At 39.8% G+C, this 18438-nt stretch overlaps 1 protein-coding gene across 1 annotated transcript in view; it reads right to left on the bottom strand.

Moving 5' to 3' along the window:
* The window catches only part of GABRG3 (gamma-aminobutyric acid type A receptor subunit gamma3), a 287460-nt gene extending 270343 nt beyond the window's left edge, over nt 1-17117 (bottom strand). Inside the window, exons 1-3 of the mRNA XM_083855542.1 lie at nt 16841-17117; nt 13600-13748; nt 460-527 (exon numbers count right to left, since the gene is read on the bottom strand). Coding sequence (XP_083711668.1) covers nt 460-527; nt 13600-13748; nt 16841-16893 — 270 coding nt within the window. The 5' untranslated portion in view covers nt 16894-17117. The remainder of the gene's footprint in view (nt 1-459; nt 528-13599; nt 13749-16840) is intronic.
* Between the last annotated feature and the right edge of the window lie 1321 nt (nt 17118-18438).

Genomic DNA, 18438 nt, shown 5'->3' with positions numbered 1-18438 from the left:
CAGTACATCTATGTATATAACATCTTCAAAATTATACTTTAATGTTCAAGAGTGTTGGTAACTCAGTCAAAGAAATGCAAATACTGAAGAGATGATGAATTCCAAATAAATATGCTGTTATTATATGATGACTTTCATTAACTCCACATGAAGAAGCTCTGTATAGTTTATTGCCTCTTGAAACAACAGCTCAAGAGTTTTCTTGAAAACTACTTCAATTCATACCTTTTTTTTCCTAAGATGGCTTTTACCACTGAAAATCTACCAATTTTTCAATTTTTCAATAGACAACATAGAGCATAACATTGCTTGTAGGTTTGTTCTCTTGATCAGAAACACAGAAGTATAGCTGAAAAAAACAAAATTATAGCTGAAGACAGACTAAATCAGAACCAAAACAAAAGTTAATATTGATGCCAAGATCAGCAATCCAGATAAAAATCTTTGTAAGTTACTTACCATATTTATTGATGATACAGGACCAATGCTGTTGACATAAATGTCAACATCAATAACTGTTGGTTTTACTGTGGAGAGAAAAAAAAATTATTTTGCAGACAACATAAATAATCATATGGTCTTTTTTTCAGGCACAGCTACTGAGAAATATGGATAATGTATTTTTAGGAAAACATGGTTCTATTCCTCCTACCCAACAAAAAAAAAATTACCACAAATTAAAACCTGTAGCACTTCATCATCATTATTCCAATTTGTCTCAGCAGCAATTTGTTAAAGAAATTTAGTGCTAGGCACAGTAGCTCAAAGTCAAGCTGAAACCTAAGATGTCTGACATGAAAGTAGAAATAATGCAGTGTATTACTTTTTCCTTTTGCCTCAACATTCAGGTCCTTTAGCCTGTTTGTTCCACATCAAAACAAACTTTCCAGACTTCTGCATCTCATAAGCCCTGAAATCATCCTAACTTAGAGTAAAATCTCTATGAAATCTGATTAGCTAAACCTGAGCAACTCTTCTTTCAACTTAGACTCATTCCCTTCAGTCCACATTGCCTTTGCACTCTTTCATTCAAAGGTTTTTGAATTTGCTCTGGTTTAGTCAATGCACATTTCTCATATGATCTTCCATATTTTCAGACTTCCAGGACTTAGTAAACCAAGACAAGGTCTGTATTCCTTTCTTTTGCTGAGGCCACTAGGATTTCTCTTTCAGCATCTTTGGTGTCAGCCTAGCACTGGGTATTATTGAGCTCTTACTTGGTGACATAATCTAACTCTAAAATAATGCCACTGTTACAGCAAAAGACATATGAATTTTTTTATTTATACTGACATTCTTCCAACCCCACAGGTTATACATTAAGCTCTAAATTGAGATCTGAATTAGTGGCTTACCTTCTCCAGAGTTAGCTGACTCAAAACTAAGTATAAAGAATAAATGCTGTTTTAACTGACATAGTGAGAATTGATGCAAACTTGCCCCTAATAAGCCAGCAGCTTCTGTTGGACATCATCCTTTCCCATAGAAGCACCTTCTCTTCCACAGATTTTCTTCAAAAAATCTACAGAGTGTTCAAACCACTGTTTGTGGTGTGAAGTTTGGGAACTTTGTTGGACTTGGACTTTTTTCACTAACCTCCAATCCTCCTAGAATTAGGAAATGCAGGCTTATCAGCCATTCAAAACACAGAAAGCTTTCCTCTGAGAAGCTGCTGAGCAGAGAAGTCTGGAACAGTTAAATACCAAGGTTCTTTTGGAAGCTTATCTCTGGTAACTATCAGTCAATTGGTGTAAAGCCATCTGGCACAAAGCTGAAGATAGGCAGGAATCCTTACATGCAAAGATGGGGTTTTTTTGCCTGCATCCCCCAAATTTCAGGCTATCAAAAAGGTGTCAAGTAGTTTTAAAGTACTTGAAAATTTAGATGGTTATGAAAAAAATTATCTGCATGCTGGCTTGTCCTGTAAGACTTTGGTACATACATATCACTAGGAAGGCTATATCCCCTGTCGCAAAAAAAAAGACATTAAACTGGCTACAAATAGTGATTAAAGATGATAAGCATTCTCTCTAATTCATTAACTAACACATACTTCTTGACCTCGTATGGTCAGAACATCCAGGATTATTTAAGGTCGTGGTTTCAAACTGTCTGTAGTACTGACTGATAAACTCAGATCTCCCCTTCAGCAAATGAAAATGTGAATTCAGCTGAACAAGCTCAGCTGATTAAAGCAACTCTAATTGTACCCAGCTAATAACTAAATAGGAGTCTAGCAGCTTCTGGTAATGAGTTGCCTCAAAATGCAGTAATAAATGTCATTACATGGGAATTGGTAATAGTGAGGAACTACAGCTAGCTCTTTCACCAGAATAGCATTCATAGAATAAAGAGCTCTAAGCTTCATAGGGTTTATGCATGTGTCTAGCTGGAAGTTCAAGGGTAAGGAGTTCTGGTGACCATTAATGCACTAGACTTAAGGGTGCAAATTGGCATGCAACTGAATCTTGGCAGGACCAGGAACAAAATTCAGGACCAGAACACAGTGCTTGAAATCTGTTTTTGTTTAATCATTGCAGCTATGTATATAAATAGAACATGAGGTGATAATTTCTCCTGAATGTGCTGGACCACTGGTCCTATGGTGAAAAACAAAAACTATATATATATATATATATATATATATTGAGCACTGCTTGTTAATGCTAGAGAGAGTTTGATCTTACTCACAGTAAAGGTCTAACCTTGAAACAGAACACTAAACAACAGTCACTTCTTCTATCAGACATTTCCAGTGAAATTCAAATTGAAAATAAATAATAAAAAATACAGGTAAGCTATTATATATGTTCAAATTAAAAAAAATTGAAAGTTTCTTGAATTATTTTGTTTTATTTTCCTAGACAAAGGTAAAAAATACAATTTTAATTTGAATGTATGATAAATATGTGTTCAGATTTTAAAAGAAAAGACAGAAGAGCATAGTTCTTGTTGCATGTGGTCTTTCATGGATATAAACACATACAAACAAGAGATTATCAGGTATAAATTCTAGATTCATTATCATAAGTTTTTTAATTCAAAAGACCAACCAAAATGAAGCAAAGTTTTAAGATTATTTCCTCCAAAATGCATTATGAAAAAGGAAATAACTGAGTCTTCAAGTAATCATGTCTTATTAGAAAGAAAAGATGAAACAGCTACACTGTCACAAAGGTTGCGCCAGATGATCCACAGTGTTTCCTTCCAACCATTCTGTGATTCTGTAATTTCAATGCCTGCTCATTTTTCTGTATACTGCATGCATTTGTAAACACTCAATTCATGAAGGAATTCAAGCCACACATGGAGTTCCTGAGCTGCAGACGGAGCTTTTCTTCTTGCACTAGAAGAGTCCTCACAGTGTTGTTGAAAGAACAATGAAAGTGCTAATACCTCACTAAAAACTGACAATAAGATTAAATATGGATACTCAGCTTCAGTACTGTTTTGTTATTGGAATAAACCCAAGATAGTTCTATAGAGCTGTCAGAAACTTAGAAAAATTACTGGCAGAACCATGTGTGTACAACATGCAAGATAGCAATTAAAGGTTGTCAACAAGTGTACCAGCCTTCTCAAAGTTCTTTGAAATATTATTTAATCTATGGCAGTAACTTTCCCTAAAGGACAATGCAAGCACATCTAAGTAATTGCAGTGTTACTGCTACTCAGTGCTACTAACCTAGCTGCTTATCACAGTCACTTAATCTTCAAACATGCTGGTTTTAATTGAGGAGGAGATTTATAAAGCAAACAAAATGTTTTTAAACAAAACTAAGGTCATCTGATCCAAATGTTCTGTCTTTGAGACAGACAGTGTTTATTTCCAGTCAGCTTTGTAACTATCACATTGCAAAGGCACTACCAACAAGTAGTGCCTACAAACTTTAAAAAAAACCCCTGACAGTTCAAAACACACCTAGGACAACTATGGGATTCATCTAGTCCTGCATTGTGGAGTTACACTGGTGAACAAAAACAATACCTGAGCTTGAATCTCATTAAAATCCACAAAGACATGACTGTTGGACATATGTAAGTTGATCATGTGTATAAAAAACTCAACAGATAAATCAGGAGAACTTTAAAAAAAACTTTTTGGAGTAAGTCAAAAGAGGGAATGTTATACAGTTTCATATCATGTAGGGGAAAAAATCTTCAAAAAGTTCCTGTCATTTTATTATGCTTATTTACTACTCTGAAATATCCTGTCCTTTTAAATTATCTCTTAATTTTTGATAGATTTCCACTATTCAGAACTGATGCTTATTTCATGAATGAAACCACTTTTCTTCCTTCAGAAAGCTTCCTCCACATTTGAAGTCTGTCCAAATAGCACTAATGTTCCTGCATAAATCATAAATGTTTAGAAATATTTTTAAAATTTTAATATTGAGAAGCATTTTTTACAAGCTCAATTAAACAGAGTATGTCTTACTGAGTTCTCATAAATTTTAAAATAAATTATTTTTTGTTGAGAGTTAACCTTTCTTATATTGTTTAACCAGCTCCCAGATTTATTCTGGTCTCTACCCAATACCACAGTGGTAAAAAAAAAGTTATAGATCAATACATACGCATTTATAGAAGCAAATCAACTAGAACTAGATTTTTAAAAGGCATGCAACTACACAAAAAATCACAATATGATCTGTTCAAGAACTACAGGGTTACTTGAATTCTGTCCAAATTTCACAAGACTTCTGAACACAAATGACTAACAAGATTGGCTCTGCAGTAATGAGATTTTTTTAAAATATTTTTCTATAATGATATTTTACATTCTCTCATTACCACATAAATTGCTATTTTTAAATTGGGACAAAGTTGTAATAAATCATTACACAGTTATTGCTAACTGTAAGAGCAGTGGTTATAGTGTTAATTTTTACTTTGCATTAGTGATGATGACTATTCCAATTTTCCTACATGACCTTATGGTCAACATCTATTTACCTAGCTATTCCTCTAAAACAAACTGCTACACTAACAAGTCACTTCTCAAGACTAAATACAGTCAGCTAACATGTCTCCATTTTACAACAAATTACCACATTTGAAGAAAAACCTGGTAACAGGAAGTGTTAAGCCACCATCCCTGGCGGTATTTAGAAGATGGGTGGATGCAGCACTTAAGGACATGATTTAGTGCTGGATTTGGCAGTGTTAGGTTAAGGTTTGAATGATGATTCTCTTCTACAATGCTACGAACTGAGGAAAATTAAAAACCCTCATTCTTCCTGCATGAAAGAGAATGGGCTTGAAAACAGATAAATGTCAAAGTTCTCCACTTGCTACAGACAGAGAAACTCTGACAGAAATGGCATCCATATGTTTTAGGTTCAAACTGTCAAAACAGAACTGCAAATGAAAATCCAAAGAAGAAAGATAATTTTGATTAAAGCAATACCAGGATGAGAACACAGTCCTCTGAAAACAGTATTTTTTTTTTTTTACATGCTAGGTTTGGTTGTCATTTTGTCCAGGAGTGTGAATGACAGTGTGCACATAAACGGACTCCCTCAATTAACTACAAATCACTTTTATTCTCCATTTCCCACCATAACTATCAATCAACCTTCAGCACTTTCATCCTTCATTTACCATTCCCTAATGCACAAGCTGTAATTTTTCAAGTATTATGTTGTGGAATGAAAACTAGATCATAATGGTTAGACTTGTTTTTCAATCAATCCCTACAGCTTTAATTTTTGTTTTACTTATATTCATCAGAGGGGAGAGTTCCTGTGTGATATCATAAGACTAAACAATGACAGAATTTGTTCCTGCAAAGTCTAGCAAGCTAACAACCAGGGTATGGATGAACAATAACAGCCATAAGAAAACTATACAGATGCAAAAATGAGCAACAATATTTAAAATTATATGTGCAGAACATAATACGTCCCTGTTTAAAGATGGCAGAACAATATGACTTGTGCCATGACCTTAAAACAGCAATGAACACTCAACATCTTTGCTAAGAAGCCTCTTTAATGCCGGCATAGTCTGGGTAATCAGAGAAGGAAGGGGAAAGAAGAAAAGGATTTCTTACATAATTGTAACTTAGACTTTCTCTGACTCTTACCTAACTTCCAACTCATGGCATTCAGAAAGTTTGCATGCTATGCTCCTATGATCCTCTCAGATTAAAAAAATATGATAGTGAAGCTATAGAAAAGAAGAGAGAATAAGAAATAGCAGCTTCTACATTTAGTTTTGTGTGTGACAGTTAAGACTAAGAGTTAGGTGAACATTAGCTGCCAACCAAACTTCCTTTCCTACCTACAATGCTATTCAAAAAAAATATTCCATCTGTGTATGCATCAAGCCATTTCAGCAAATAGTCACTGTCAGGAAATAAAACAGTAAATAAAAGTTACCTGTGTAAATTAATTATTTACATTCACAAGGAGAAGGTTGTATTTTAGGGAGCTTGTTGTTTAGTAATTAGGTAAAATGCCTCTTTCTCCAACACACAAGCAGTATTTTTTTCCAGCCCAACAGACTACACACAAGACATAAGTATTGCAAAGAAAAAAAGCAGCTTCTCAGAAATGAGAGAAAGGAGCATTTTATATAGGCAAAGAACTACATTAGCTGGGGTAAATTATTGGCACTGGATCATGGGGTAGATTCAGCAAAACAGTGTTTGAATACTGAAATATTTCTATATATTGAAGTACAGTAAGCTTCAAATTAAAGTGTTGCTTTCCAGCATTTGATTTACATCAGGTGATCTAAACAAACAAACAAACAAAACAAAACAAAAGAAAAAGGAAAACTAACCACAACTCTTAAATAATTGGAAAAATGAAACTTGGTTGCTTTGGAGAGTTTTAAGCAGAAACATTTTTTTGCACGGCTTCATGCTCAATGCATTGGGCTAAAATTTTTCTACTTATACTTTCAGTATGGCACATTAAAATTTTACCTGAGAAAAGGATGAATAAAAAGTAGGATGTTTCCCCTGAGGGTTGAAAAGCTGTGAACCAAAGCAGGTCAGAGAGCCATGGCAGAAATTCCCCTGTACTCAGTCCATGGTTAGGAGATTAGAAAAGCAGAATTCAGGCATGAAGAAAGCTCAGTGTCAAGATCCTGTCCTAATTAGAGTTGCTCCCATGCAGGATTTTGAAAGAGTCTATGTTTAATGCACCACCAAACCAACACTATGTGCAAACAACCTATTTGTTTATGTAATCTTTCAAAACTCAAACATGCCTCACAAAAATCTGAAACAGGTATTTTGGAGCGTTCATGGAGTAGTTTACCCCTAATTTGCTAACCTTGCTATTAATATTCTAGAAATGTTCATGGCCAACACTGCAAAAGAAACATCAGTTCCTGAAAATGGAAGAGAATTAGAACTCCTGCAGAATAAGAAGAAATCCCTTCTATCATCTCACCTAGAATAGAGATTGTTCTCATTTTCATAGAACAGCAATCCTTTCCTCAGGAATATTCCTCTTCTTGAGGATTTCTAGTTAGATGGCTAAATCAGAACAAAAGTCTCTGAAAAGAAGACAGTTCATTCCTACCCCACCAAAAAAGAAGAAAAAGGGAAGTATGAGTGAGAACAATGAAAGCATTTCTGATTTTTTTAGTTATGATTTTTTCATTGACTTCTCAATATATTCAGCCCTGTTTCCTACTAGGTCTTAGCCACAGCACTCTGTGCTCTCAATAACAGGTTATTCAAGTTTATTCTTACATATAAATCTAAATTAGACTAATCTCTACAACCTTCTGCAGTGCCCAGTACTACAGAGGTTGGATCCAGGACTGTGGCTTTCCCCTCATGAATGCTGCCATAATACAAACAGAATTTACCCCATCTCTGCTTCCCACGTGCTCTACCTTTACACACAAGCTGGCTTTACAGGCACAATTGTCTGTGATCAATCCTGAAGCAATGAACGTCTCCCTCACTACCTAATGTTATATGATGGCTGACACGGTCCTGTAGGCCAGCACAAAAAAAAAGACTTACAGCAGAAAGTAGTAATCTGACCTGGCATGACACTTCACAGCTTTCTCTGCACTATGATCTGGAAAATATTTTGATCTGTCAGGCAATATGCAACCCTCTGTCACCACATATGGGGAAACCTAGCTGGAGCTAATTTAAAGAGCATCAGGTGTGACAATCAACAGCTAGCAAAAATAACTTGACAGCCTCTGTGGTAATAGCCTGTGGTGCACTTCAGGGCTCATTTCTGTGTGACATGGTAGGAAAGCAGGTCAGACGGGAGAAAGGTTTTGATACTGTTTCAGAACTCAGGATTTTCAGTAGGATTGTGCCTGGAAAAGGACATATCCCTTAAAAAGCAACAGAGTTGTTTCCTCTCAACCAACAGATTTCCTTCTTGCATACACTGAGAAACTACTTAAATTAGTTACAGAGGAAACTTTTAACTGCTTTAAAAGAGAACTGCTGTTAATGCTCCCAAGCAGCACACTAAAGCACATCAGACAGAGCTTAGTCTTCTGTGTTTGCTGAATTCAAATGAGCCCATCTATTTGTACCAGCTATGCTTGTACAAACCTACCCAGGGTAGTGAGAGCTGCACAGCAGTATCTGAGAGTGCTCTCATCTGTAGAAATATGGCTAATGGTTACAAAGATACTGGAGAGGTAAAGAAAACCAGCAAGACTCTCAAGACAGCTAAATCTGGTGGAATCAGAATATAAGGTATTCCTCAGTGAATTTACTTGGGTGTATAAATACATAATAAATATAGATGACCACCAGAGGCTGCAGGGATCAAATAATTTTAGAGGATCCAAGAGGAAAACATGAGTTACTGCAAAGTAATGGAAGGAAGGAGGGAGGGAAGGAAGGAAGGAAGGAAGGAAGGAAGGAGGGAAGGAGGGAAGGAGGGAAGGAAGGAAGGAAGGAAGGAAGGAAGGAAGGAAGGAAGGAAGGAAGGAAGGAAGGAAGGAAGGAAGGAAGGAAGGAAGGAAGGAAGGAAGGAAGGAAGGAAGGAAGGAAGGAAGGAAGGAAGGAAGGAAGGAAGGAAGGAAGGAAGGAAGGAAGGAAGGAAGGAAGGAAGGAAGGAAGGAAGGAAGGAAGGACATTAGTGTTTGTTGAAAACACCTCAGAACACAGACTGGTGAAGCTTTCCTCAACATATGCAATTCAAAGGTTTCCTTAATGAAATGCTACATTGGAGAAACAGAGGATGCAAACGCACAACAGAAATTGCCTTACTACTCTGCCATTCTAAGCCTAATCTAGCGTGAGACTTTTTCCCTCCCACTGCTAATGGCACATTTCAGAAACCCCTCACATACTAACTTTTTGATGGGTAAGGTAACTTTCACAATGAAAAAAAAAAAAGATAGCATACAAGTTTCCACACATAAACTCACTCAGGGAATGTGACAGACAAATCTACTTTATTTAACTCTCACAAATTTTCTAAGACAACTTATAATCCATATATAAAGTTAAGCTTGAAATAATGTAGGGCTCTGAAGGTAGCTTTTATTTTCCAGAACTTTGTTGTGATCCAAAGTGTCCATTAAGGAAGGGGAGAAGGAAGATTTCATTAAAGTAAACTGACTTTGAAGGAAATATGTTTTGCCATCTGGCATTTAATTCACCTGTGTTTTGCTTCATTGCTGGGTTTTCTTTTGTTTGTTTTTGTTTTGTTTTTTTGTGTGGTGGTTTTTTATAGTAACTTAAATTTTAAATCTGTCAATCAAAGAAAAAAAAGTGCAATTATAAAAATATGGTTTATCACTCAAACTTAAATGAAACTGAGGGGGCTTTTAGCAGTAATTATCATCATTTTGTTCTGTGTCCTGTTGGTTTACCTAATATTTCTGTTTTCATTTTATTAATAAAGAGGAAGTAAAATTTCAGGACCAGAACGTGGTCCTACTAAATTTCAGGATTTAAATCAATGTGACATGGGAGGAAAAAAGCACACTTGCAGGGCAGCAAGTCTACTGCATGTAGAAAATTATGCATGTACATTGAACAGGTCTTCACTTCCAAGCACTTTGAAACAAAACACAGAATACCTGCCTATGGAAGAGATGTTGAGGCCTTCATAGTTCTGAATTGGTTTAGTTTTTTTCCAGGATTGGTGCCTTTCATACCACATAAGAGACCTCAGTACCTCTGATCTATAATTTTTAGCTGGTAAAAAAGTAGGTGAAAAGATGCTTTACACCTTGAAACATTTTTTTTTTTTTATTTTGATCTAATTGGTACAGTTATTAGCTGTTCAGTATTAAGTGCTTTTTTTTTTTCTTTTTTTTTTTTTCTTTTTTTTTTTTTTTTTTTAATTCAAAAAGGCATGTATTTTTTGTGGTATAATGGAAACTTTCCAGATGCCACCAATAAAATAAAAAACCCTCAAAAGCCTTGATACACATGGAGACAAGAACTCTGCCAAGCCTGTGGCCACAGGGGATGCAGTCAGGCATTCCCCTGCTGGTAGAACACTGCTTTGTTTCCAAAGATCAAAGGCCTCTTTTAGTAAGACAGCTCCTGTTAAGGTATCGCTTTGCTAATAGCCTTCACAGGTTAACTGTTTGGCCTGATATTTAGGTTGTTCAATCCGCTTTTTAAAAATCCTGGCTTGGAACCTTGCAGGTGATGCCTAAAACCAGGCTGAGTGTAGACTGTGCCCATGATCTGAGCAGCAGACATTTACGTGGAAGCTGAGGCCAACTATAGGCCAAGATGAGGAAAAAAAAAAATAAGTCCTAGTCTTAAATCCAAGCAGTGACCTACAGACTCTTCACAGTGGTTTAGATGTGGTGACAGATGAGGAAAGAGGCCTGCTGGTTGTTCACAGTTCACTCACTGATGGCTGTACTGCTGGTCTGGAGGGGATGTGATTGTTGACAATGTCAGTGCCCATAGTATGGCCAAAGGGCACTCAGAATATGCCTGTACCAGGTAGGACTCATACACCTGAGCTAGCCAAAATATCATTTGACCTGAGAAAGATGAAATACCACAGGGAAATCACTGCCAGTGCCAGCATGCTCTTTGATACATTTTATTCATCTTCTTCTCTCCACGGTTTCTGGTTGCAGAAGTGTCTTCCCAAGTGATCTGAAACTGGCAATCCTAACCTTAGAAAGTGCAAAGTATTTCCTTGGCTTTTCTGACTGCATTCAGAATGAAAATAAATTCCCCAGGACCATAGCTAAAGCTACACACTGTTAGAAATAGTGGATTTGCAATAAAGGATTGAAAAACTGAGCAAAGAGCAGTATGACATGAAATGGTGAGTGTCCCTGTCCTGTGGGTCAGACAATTTACTTCCCAGCAGTACTATGTAAAGACCCTATTTAGTAGGTGACTGTATATTAATCCAGGATTTAATCCTCAGTATTGGCTGAACTTCTGCCTGATTCTGAGACGTACTTCTCACTTCTTCTACTGCTTCACACCATGCTTCCACTAATTTCCAAACATGCATTTTCTTCCTGTATGCTCTATATCATCTGGTGCACTATCTTTTTTTCCATTATGTTCTGGCTGGTATGTATTATGCCTAAAAGTATTTGTATTAATACTGAGACCTTCAGGGCAGCAAGATAATTCTGTTTCCAGGACATGCCAACCACCCTGTTTGGAGGATAACCAGCTCCCAGATGGAAAGGAAGATATGCCTGTGTGTGAGGCACCAGCCAGAAATTCAGGGAAGTAATCTGTAATGCCTGATTCTCTAGCATTCCCCTTGTGTTCTCCTTGCCAAATGTGACAGCTCTGCAACTTCAAAAGGGCAATGTTATTTTTCTGCATCAAAGGTAGAAGAGGTGCAAAGAGGGACCAGGGGAGGAAGCAGCAATGAACTAACTTCTGTAGCATTTGAACAACACTCAGCTCAGGTTCTGAAATAGCCAGATTGCTATCAAAGACAAAAAAATGGCCTAGGACCAAGATGTTTGATAGAAATAGATGTAGTTGAGAACTGTAAAATCTGTTTGATATATGAGGAGCTGTGTAATTTGACTCCTTTCTCTAAAACAGGATTCATGGAATGTGGAGAGACAAAAGGAATTATTTTGGTAACAATGACTTCCCAGTGCTGTAAGATATGTCTCACCTCTACTGATTTTATGGCAACTGACATGGGGACTTTGAGTGATTACTTTGCCCCACATAAGCATGATGTAATTCACTCTGCCTTAAGTCAGTGATCTGAGGACACGGTGTACAAAATAGATCAAAAAATTTGTCTGAGACTGTCTTCCAGATGTTGATATGGGTGGGAAAGTGCATTAAAGCACCTCTCCATCAGATATTCAAAATAGCTAAATCCAGTATGACAAACTAAGTAGAGAGAGATAAATGTCACTGTGATAAAAACAGACATACCTATCAAATATGATCTTTGTAAATACTATGGAAAATCAAAGTAATAGCTACAAAAAAGAACCAAACAGACTCTTTCTTTCGTAACACAGGATAGTCTCTTTTTTCTGCAGCTGTTGCATTATTGTGTAGCTATGAAACACTCATAATTGTAATGATGAATACATACAGATGGCCCTTACCTCCCTCTAAACTGACCTAAAGGGATCACCCAGAAAGTGTATCAATGCATGTGCCATTAGCAAACTGTAATTTCACTTATAATCAGTGGTAGGAATTCTCCCTCTAATCCCTAGAAATATTTAGGAAAAGCAAATTATATTAGGTGACTGTTTTGAGTATTCCCCATTCTTAGTCCATTCTGAACCACATGCAAGGTACAATAAATATGACAAATTCTCTGATTTCTTGTCATAGAAACTTGCTGTGAACAAACTGAGCAGAAGTTGTGCTACAGCCATTATGCTCTAGGGATGTAAACCAGGAAAAAAGGGCATAACTACAATAGGTGGAGCACAAAACAAACATACAAACAACCCCCCCCCCCCAAAAAAAAAAAAAAAAAAAAAAAACCACCCCAAAAAACACCCCACAACTGGTTTGAAACCTCACTACACAAATTAAAACAATAAAACAGCCAAAGACAGTTATATGCAGGTACCTACTGGCTCTTATTTAAATTTTATACTTATATGTAGCAGTGCTGACCACAAGACACTTTGATGCGCTAAGATTTCTTTTGGAAATGTCTGCTGTTTGTGGAAGATCACTTCTGGAGTTGCCCTATACACAGGCAAATCCCAGTCCCACCTTCTCAGCATTAAGGAACACAACTTTCAGGATCATATTTGGAAGAGAATAGGTGCACATTCTTTTGCTGTGTCCTGCTTTTCATTTTTAATATTCCGACGTTTTGTTTGCTTCTCAGAGTGTGAGATTTTCAGCATGGACTGGATGACAAAAGAGGTAAGTGTGTTCCATCCTCTGCCAAAGACCTGCTGAATACTTAAAAACTAGCCCTTCCATATCTTTACATAAAGTCTGTACAAACCAACCAGATTTTAGGACCCTAAGCTACCACCAGATTTCCTTGTGAGAATTGACATTTTTAAAATACTGACTTGGAAATTAACTTCAGCCAAAGAAAACTTAATCTACACTTCCCCAGATATTTGTGCACACTTCCAGAATATAGTAACATGTCTCTGTGCCTGGAGAAGCTTATCCTCACTTGTGCAGAAAGAAGTACTTACTTCCAATATCTGGCCGCAGCTTTTTGTCATACTCTCTCAAAAGTTTGTTTAGTATGAGAGTCACATCTGTGTCTTGTGTTTTTGGAGCTAAAACCCATTTTTGGTTAGTTGTTCCATCTTCATATTCATCCTCTTCAACCTTTCTAGAACTGCAAAAGAAATGAAACAAATGGATATTATTTTACATAACTAAAATTTGATACAACAGGATGCAGCAGGATGCAACAGGTGCAACAGGATTTTCCCATTAACAATATATCTGTGCACAGGTCATGATTGACAATTGTGTAGAAATTTTCTTCTGGGAGTGTCTTCAAGAAGTATGCTCTAGGAGATAATACAGCTATCAGAGTAGTATTTTATATCCTGTATTTTAATGAACAAATTCTGACTAGTTTACAATATACTTTTACAAAGAGCGAACATCTGCAGTATTACTTTATTAATACAGCAAGACAACTGATTCATCTCTTGCACAAAGGCTAATAAGAGTATTAAAAATTCAGATCTGTTAATGCTTCCTGATCATTTTATCCTATTAATAAATTATTATATTCTCAGTGCCTGAATTTCAGAGTTTAATGTATTACAAGGCTTAGAATTAAGAGCTCACTTCTTGAATTTGAGATGGATTATCACAAGCACACATATGCATTGCATAAATTAATCTGAATTTCCCTGCAACTTTAATAACTTTTTTTTAAAAACAGTACTACACCAAGAGTTGCAACTATATTCCTTTAGAGGTGGATTATGTTTATTTTAAGGGTATATTTATGCAAATGTGGTGGAATTAGTTTGGCCAGAAATCACAGCTAGAGCCATTTTCTAACAAGACTGATTTCACTTGTGCAGCTTTTTGTGCACAGACTTTAAAATGTTGATTTGAGGATGTATTTTTTGGTATCTTGGAAACCAAACCTGTTTGATGCCTCTCACTGGAGAAAATCTATGACCAACTGAGATGAAGTTATTAGAAGAAAAGATAACCTCACTGGTAGAATCTATGGAAGGAATCATGTCATGTTTCAACCTGCAATTGCCCAGGGGATATGATATCATTTTACAACATTTTTACATAAATGTCAATAATTATGTAAGGTGCAAAGCAGTGGAGAATGAGAGGCACCAGCCTTGTTTGTCCATGGGATGTGTTATACACTCTTTCTTTCTCTCCCTCTCCTTTTCCCCACAAGGACACTAGTGTCTTTTAAAATACCTCAGTTGTCAGAAAAGACTTGATAAACATTCTGTGTAAACATAAAAATACCTGATACAAATATAAAAAATTAATCGCAGAGCATCATCAACCCTCTCAGTGCTCAAAGACAACTATTTGAGAATTTAATGGAAATTTAAACTGAAACTGCTCTACAGCCAATAGTCCCCTAAGGATTAACCATGAGTCACTTAACACGACCTCACAATTTGCAATTGCTCTAGGTACAATTTCTATAAAAAATAATTTTTAAACCTAAACCCTGAGGATTTTCTGCAGAGATCTCATATTAACTGAGTTGTGGAAGTAGAGAAAACTCAAGATGAAATTTGGAATAGGCAAAGATTTCTGTTATTGGACTGTATTTTCTAAAAGCTTGACTTTTTTTTTTTTTCTTTTAATAATTCACCCAATAAACATTAAAAAAAACTCAAGAGGATTTTGGGAGAATTTTTTTTCCATCAGATTCATGACAAGCCCTGTATTTTAATACTGCTGTTACAGAACCATTCTCTGAGGAGGCATTATCTCCAAACATACATGGTTGATATTTCCAAGCTGAAACTCTAAAGTGGTGCTGAATTACTGATAGCAAAGAAGGACAAATCATACGTCTTTTTCTGCTGCAGCCACCACAACTTTACCACAGGCATTCAGACTGCACCTGGAAATGAGTTCAGGTATTATCATGAATCCCATTTCAGGGAGATGGTGCTTTAAAACAAGTCACTAACAAGAGTCTAACTAAGCACTAGCAGACCTTTTCGATCCCCTCATGCTAGCAGCTTCTTTCCTAGAAAGTACCTCCAAACCATTTAAATCCCTACCCATCCTCTAGATTTAGATGGGAGGTGGGAGAGATTTCACAGTGGATCAGACAAATACACTAGACACGTATTTTTCAAGCTTTTTTGCTTTCTTCCTTAAGAAGTTATCATTTCCCTTCCATTGCTTGCCTCTATATAGTTAAGCTCCTTCAAGGCACTTGAGGTTGCATTTTTCTTTTGTAATCCTACTAGGGACTTCCAATTCCTATCAGATTCCTGTGATCTAGAGAAACAACTACAGGGTGATGGCAAGCCAGCCTCAAACCGGGAAGGAAGAAAAGCTACACGCCTTCCCCCAACTCTTCATCAGTTTTGATTCTGTAAGGAGACAAAGAAGAGACTGTGCATAAAGGGAGGAAGGGAGGGAATCCAGAAAACTGCAAGTCCAGAAAACTCTGAGACGTTGTCAGAAAAGGGTTTATTTCCTGCATTAGGTGTGTCCCACACTTGCTGTGGAGGCTGGCATGAAACATCCTCTAGTTCCTGCGGGAATTTAGGAAACAGGCATCACTCAGGTGTGGGGCAGGCTGCCAGGGAGGAGAGGGGAAGGCCTCTGAGCATGCCTGTAGCCTGGTTTGTGGGGGTTCCTACAGGGGGGACCTGAGCTGACCCCTTTGCCTGGATTATTCCGTGAGGGTGTACAAAAGCCCCGGACAACCAAAAGGACCGCAGCCCAAAAGGTCAGGGCGGCCGCTGCCGGCTGTGCCCCCCTGGCCTGTAGCAGTGGATACCCCGCCGGGGAGACCCTTCCCGGCCCTGAGAGGGGACCAGGGGATCACGCACCCCGCGATTCACCTTCTCCCTCCTGACGCCGGCCCCGCCCGCGGGTCTCCGGGGGTGGCGTGGGGGAATCCGGGGCCGGAGGGGAGTCCGGGCAGCCCCAGCCGCTGTCCCGCCCCAGAGGAAACTTTCTGCCGGGGCGGCTCAGGACAGGGCCCTGGCGGGCACCACCGTCTCCACCGGGGCCGGGAAGGGACCCCCGCCCGGGGCACGGCGGAGCCAGGCGGGTCCGGGACGGCAGCGGGGTAAGCCGTGCCCGGGAACAGAGCCCGGCACGGCACCGGAGGTGGGGAGAGCCCTGTCCTCCTCCTGGGTGCCCAATATTGTGCAAACTCCGGCAGATGGGACTCCAGCCCTCCAGCCCCAGTGCAGAGAGCAGAGGGGCTGGAGGGAGGCGAGGGGAGCGCAGACTTACCAGGCGTGGAACACTGAGAGGAGGAAGAGAAGCGGCAGGAGCTTAGCGGACATGGTCCGGACAGCGCTGGCAGGTGAGAGGTGCGGCAGGAGGAAGGAAACCTTGCAGAATGTTCACATGGAAGGGAGAATGAGGCAGTGAGGTAAAGGTCTGAGCCTCTCCTGCTTTGTATTCTCGGCTTAATACCCTGAAGAAAACACTTTCTTCCACAACGCTCCGAGAAAGGAGGGAGGAGGCGAGAGGGAGAAAAGGAAAAAAAAGCAGAAGAAGTGGAACGAGGGGGAAATCCCCAGCGGAAAGGCTGCCGAGGCCAGGTATCAATCAGGCTCCGCGGGCTGACAGGTGTTCAGCGGGCACGGAGCTGCGGCGCGTCCCCCTTTGCCGGCAGCCCGTGTCGGGCGCAGCGGCGCGGCCTCTCCCGCCGCCCGGGCAGGCGCTGCCCGTGCCCCCGGGCCGTGCACAGCCGGAGCAGCCCGGGCCCCGCCGGGCCGGGTGCCGCGGGCCGGGCCGGGCCGGGAGCGGGGCGGGCTGGGGCGGGGAAGGGGCGCAGCTCGCCCCCCCCGCGGAGCGCCTGCCCGCACCGGCCCCGCAGCGCTCCCGGGGACCGCCCCGCATCGGAGAGCGCCCGGCCCCGCTCCCTGCCCAACAGGTTCCCGCCTCGCCGGCAACTGCAGGAGCCGGGAAGTGAACCCTGCCCCCGCCCCAGCGGGCGCACACACACGCACACGAGAGAGGGGGAGCGGCAAACCCGGCAGCCGCAGTCCGCCGGCAGCCGGGACTTCTCCCCGACATCGCCCGCCCATTGCCTCAGACAGGGCGGCCGGTGGAAGGATCCCCCTGCTGTTTTCCGGGATGCCCTCACGCCCAAACCCCACAGTCACTTGCCGAAAGCCCCCCCACCGCCGGGGGCTGGAGATGCTCTCTTCAGACGGAGAGAGAGGGGTCGGGTGCTGGTGTCGGGGTGCTCGGAGCGGCGTCGGGCATCCCCATGTGCACACGGGTGCAGGTCCGTGTAATCCGTGCGGCTGCTTGCACGGGCAGACAGACAAACGCACGGCAGAGTGTTCCTGTACGCCTCTGTATCTAGGTAGATGTATGCAGAAGTTTGCATGCCCTGAACGAATGCATGGATACACATTTATATGCACAAGGAATGCCAGAAAAATGTATACAGGGGAAAAAAGAAGAAGTCTATACGATCCTGTAGAGCAGGTTACATGGACTTACGTGTATATTGTAAACTTTGGAGTAAATTAGGTTTTCCTGCTGTGAGACTCAGAAATGAGACAACAGTCAAGTGTATTCAGGGCAAAAATAGTTTTGGTTTGGACAACTTTTGTCTTTGTACTCCACTAGGAACAGCACAGATTTGATCTTTAGCGACTTCAAGTCTCTTCAGGTGTGTGGAGCTTTGCACCGGGCATCAGAGGAATTGGAATAGTCCCCTTTGTTTTCAGGATGGGAAGTGACAAAAATTCACTTACGTAATTGTAATTTGAAAACAAAAACACTCTACCAGAGGTACAGCGAGTCACCGCTTTCCTGTGATCAGAAATCTCGGGAATGTAAATCTGTTTCCTTCTCCCTTAGACATAACT

The sequence above is a fragment of the Zosterops lateralis genome (genome assembly GCF_965231275.1).
Source record: "Zosterops lateralis genome assembly, chromosome: 2".
Classification (NCBI taxonomy): Eukaryota; Metazoa; Chordata; class Aves; order Passeriformes; family Zosteropidae; genus Zosterops; species Zosterops lateralis.
The sequence above is the reverse complement of the archived record's forward strand: the minus strand, read 5'-3'. Positions and strand labels throughout refer to the sequence as shown.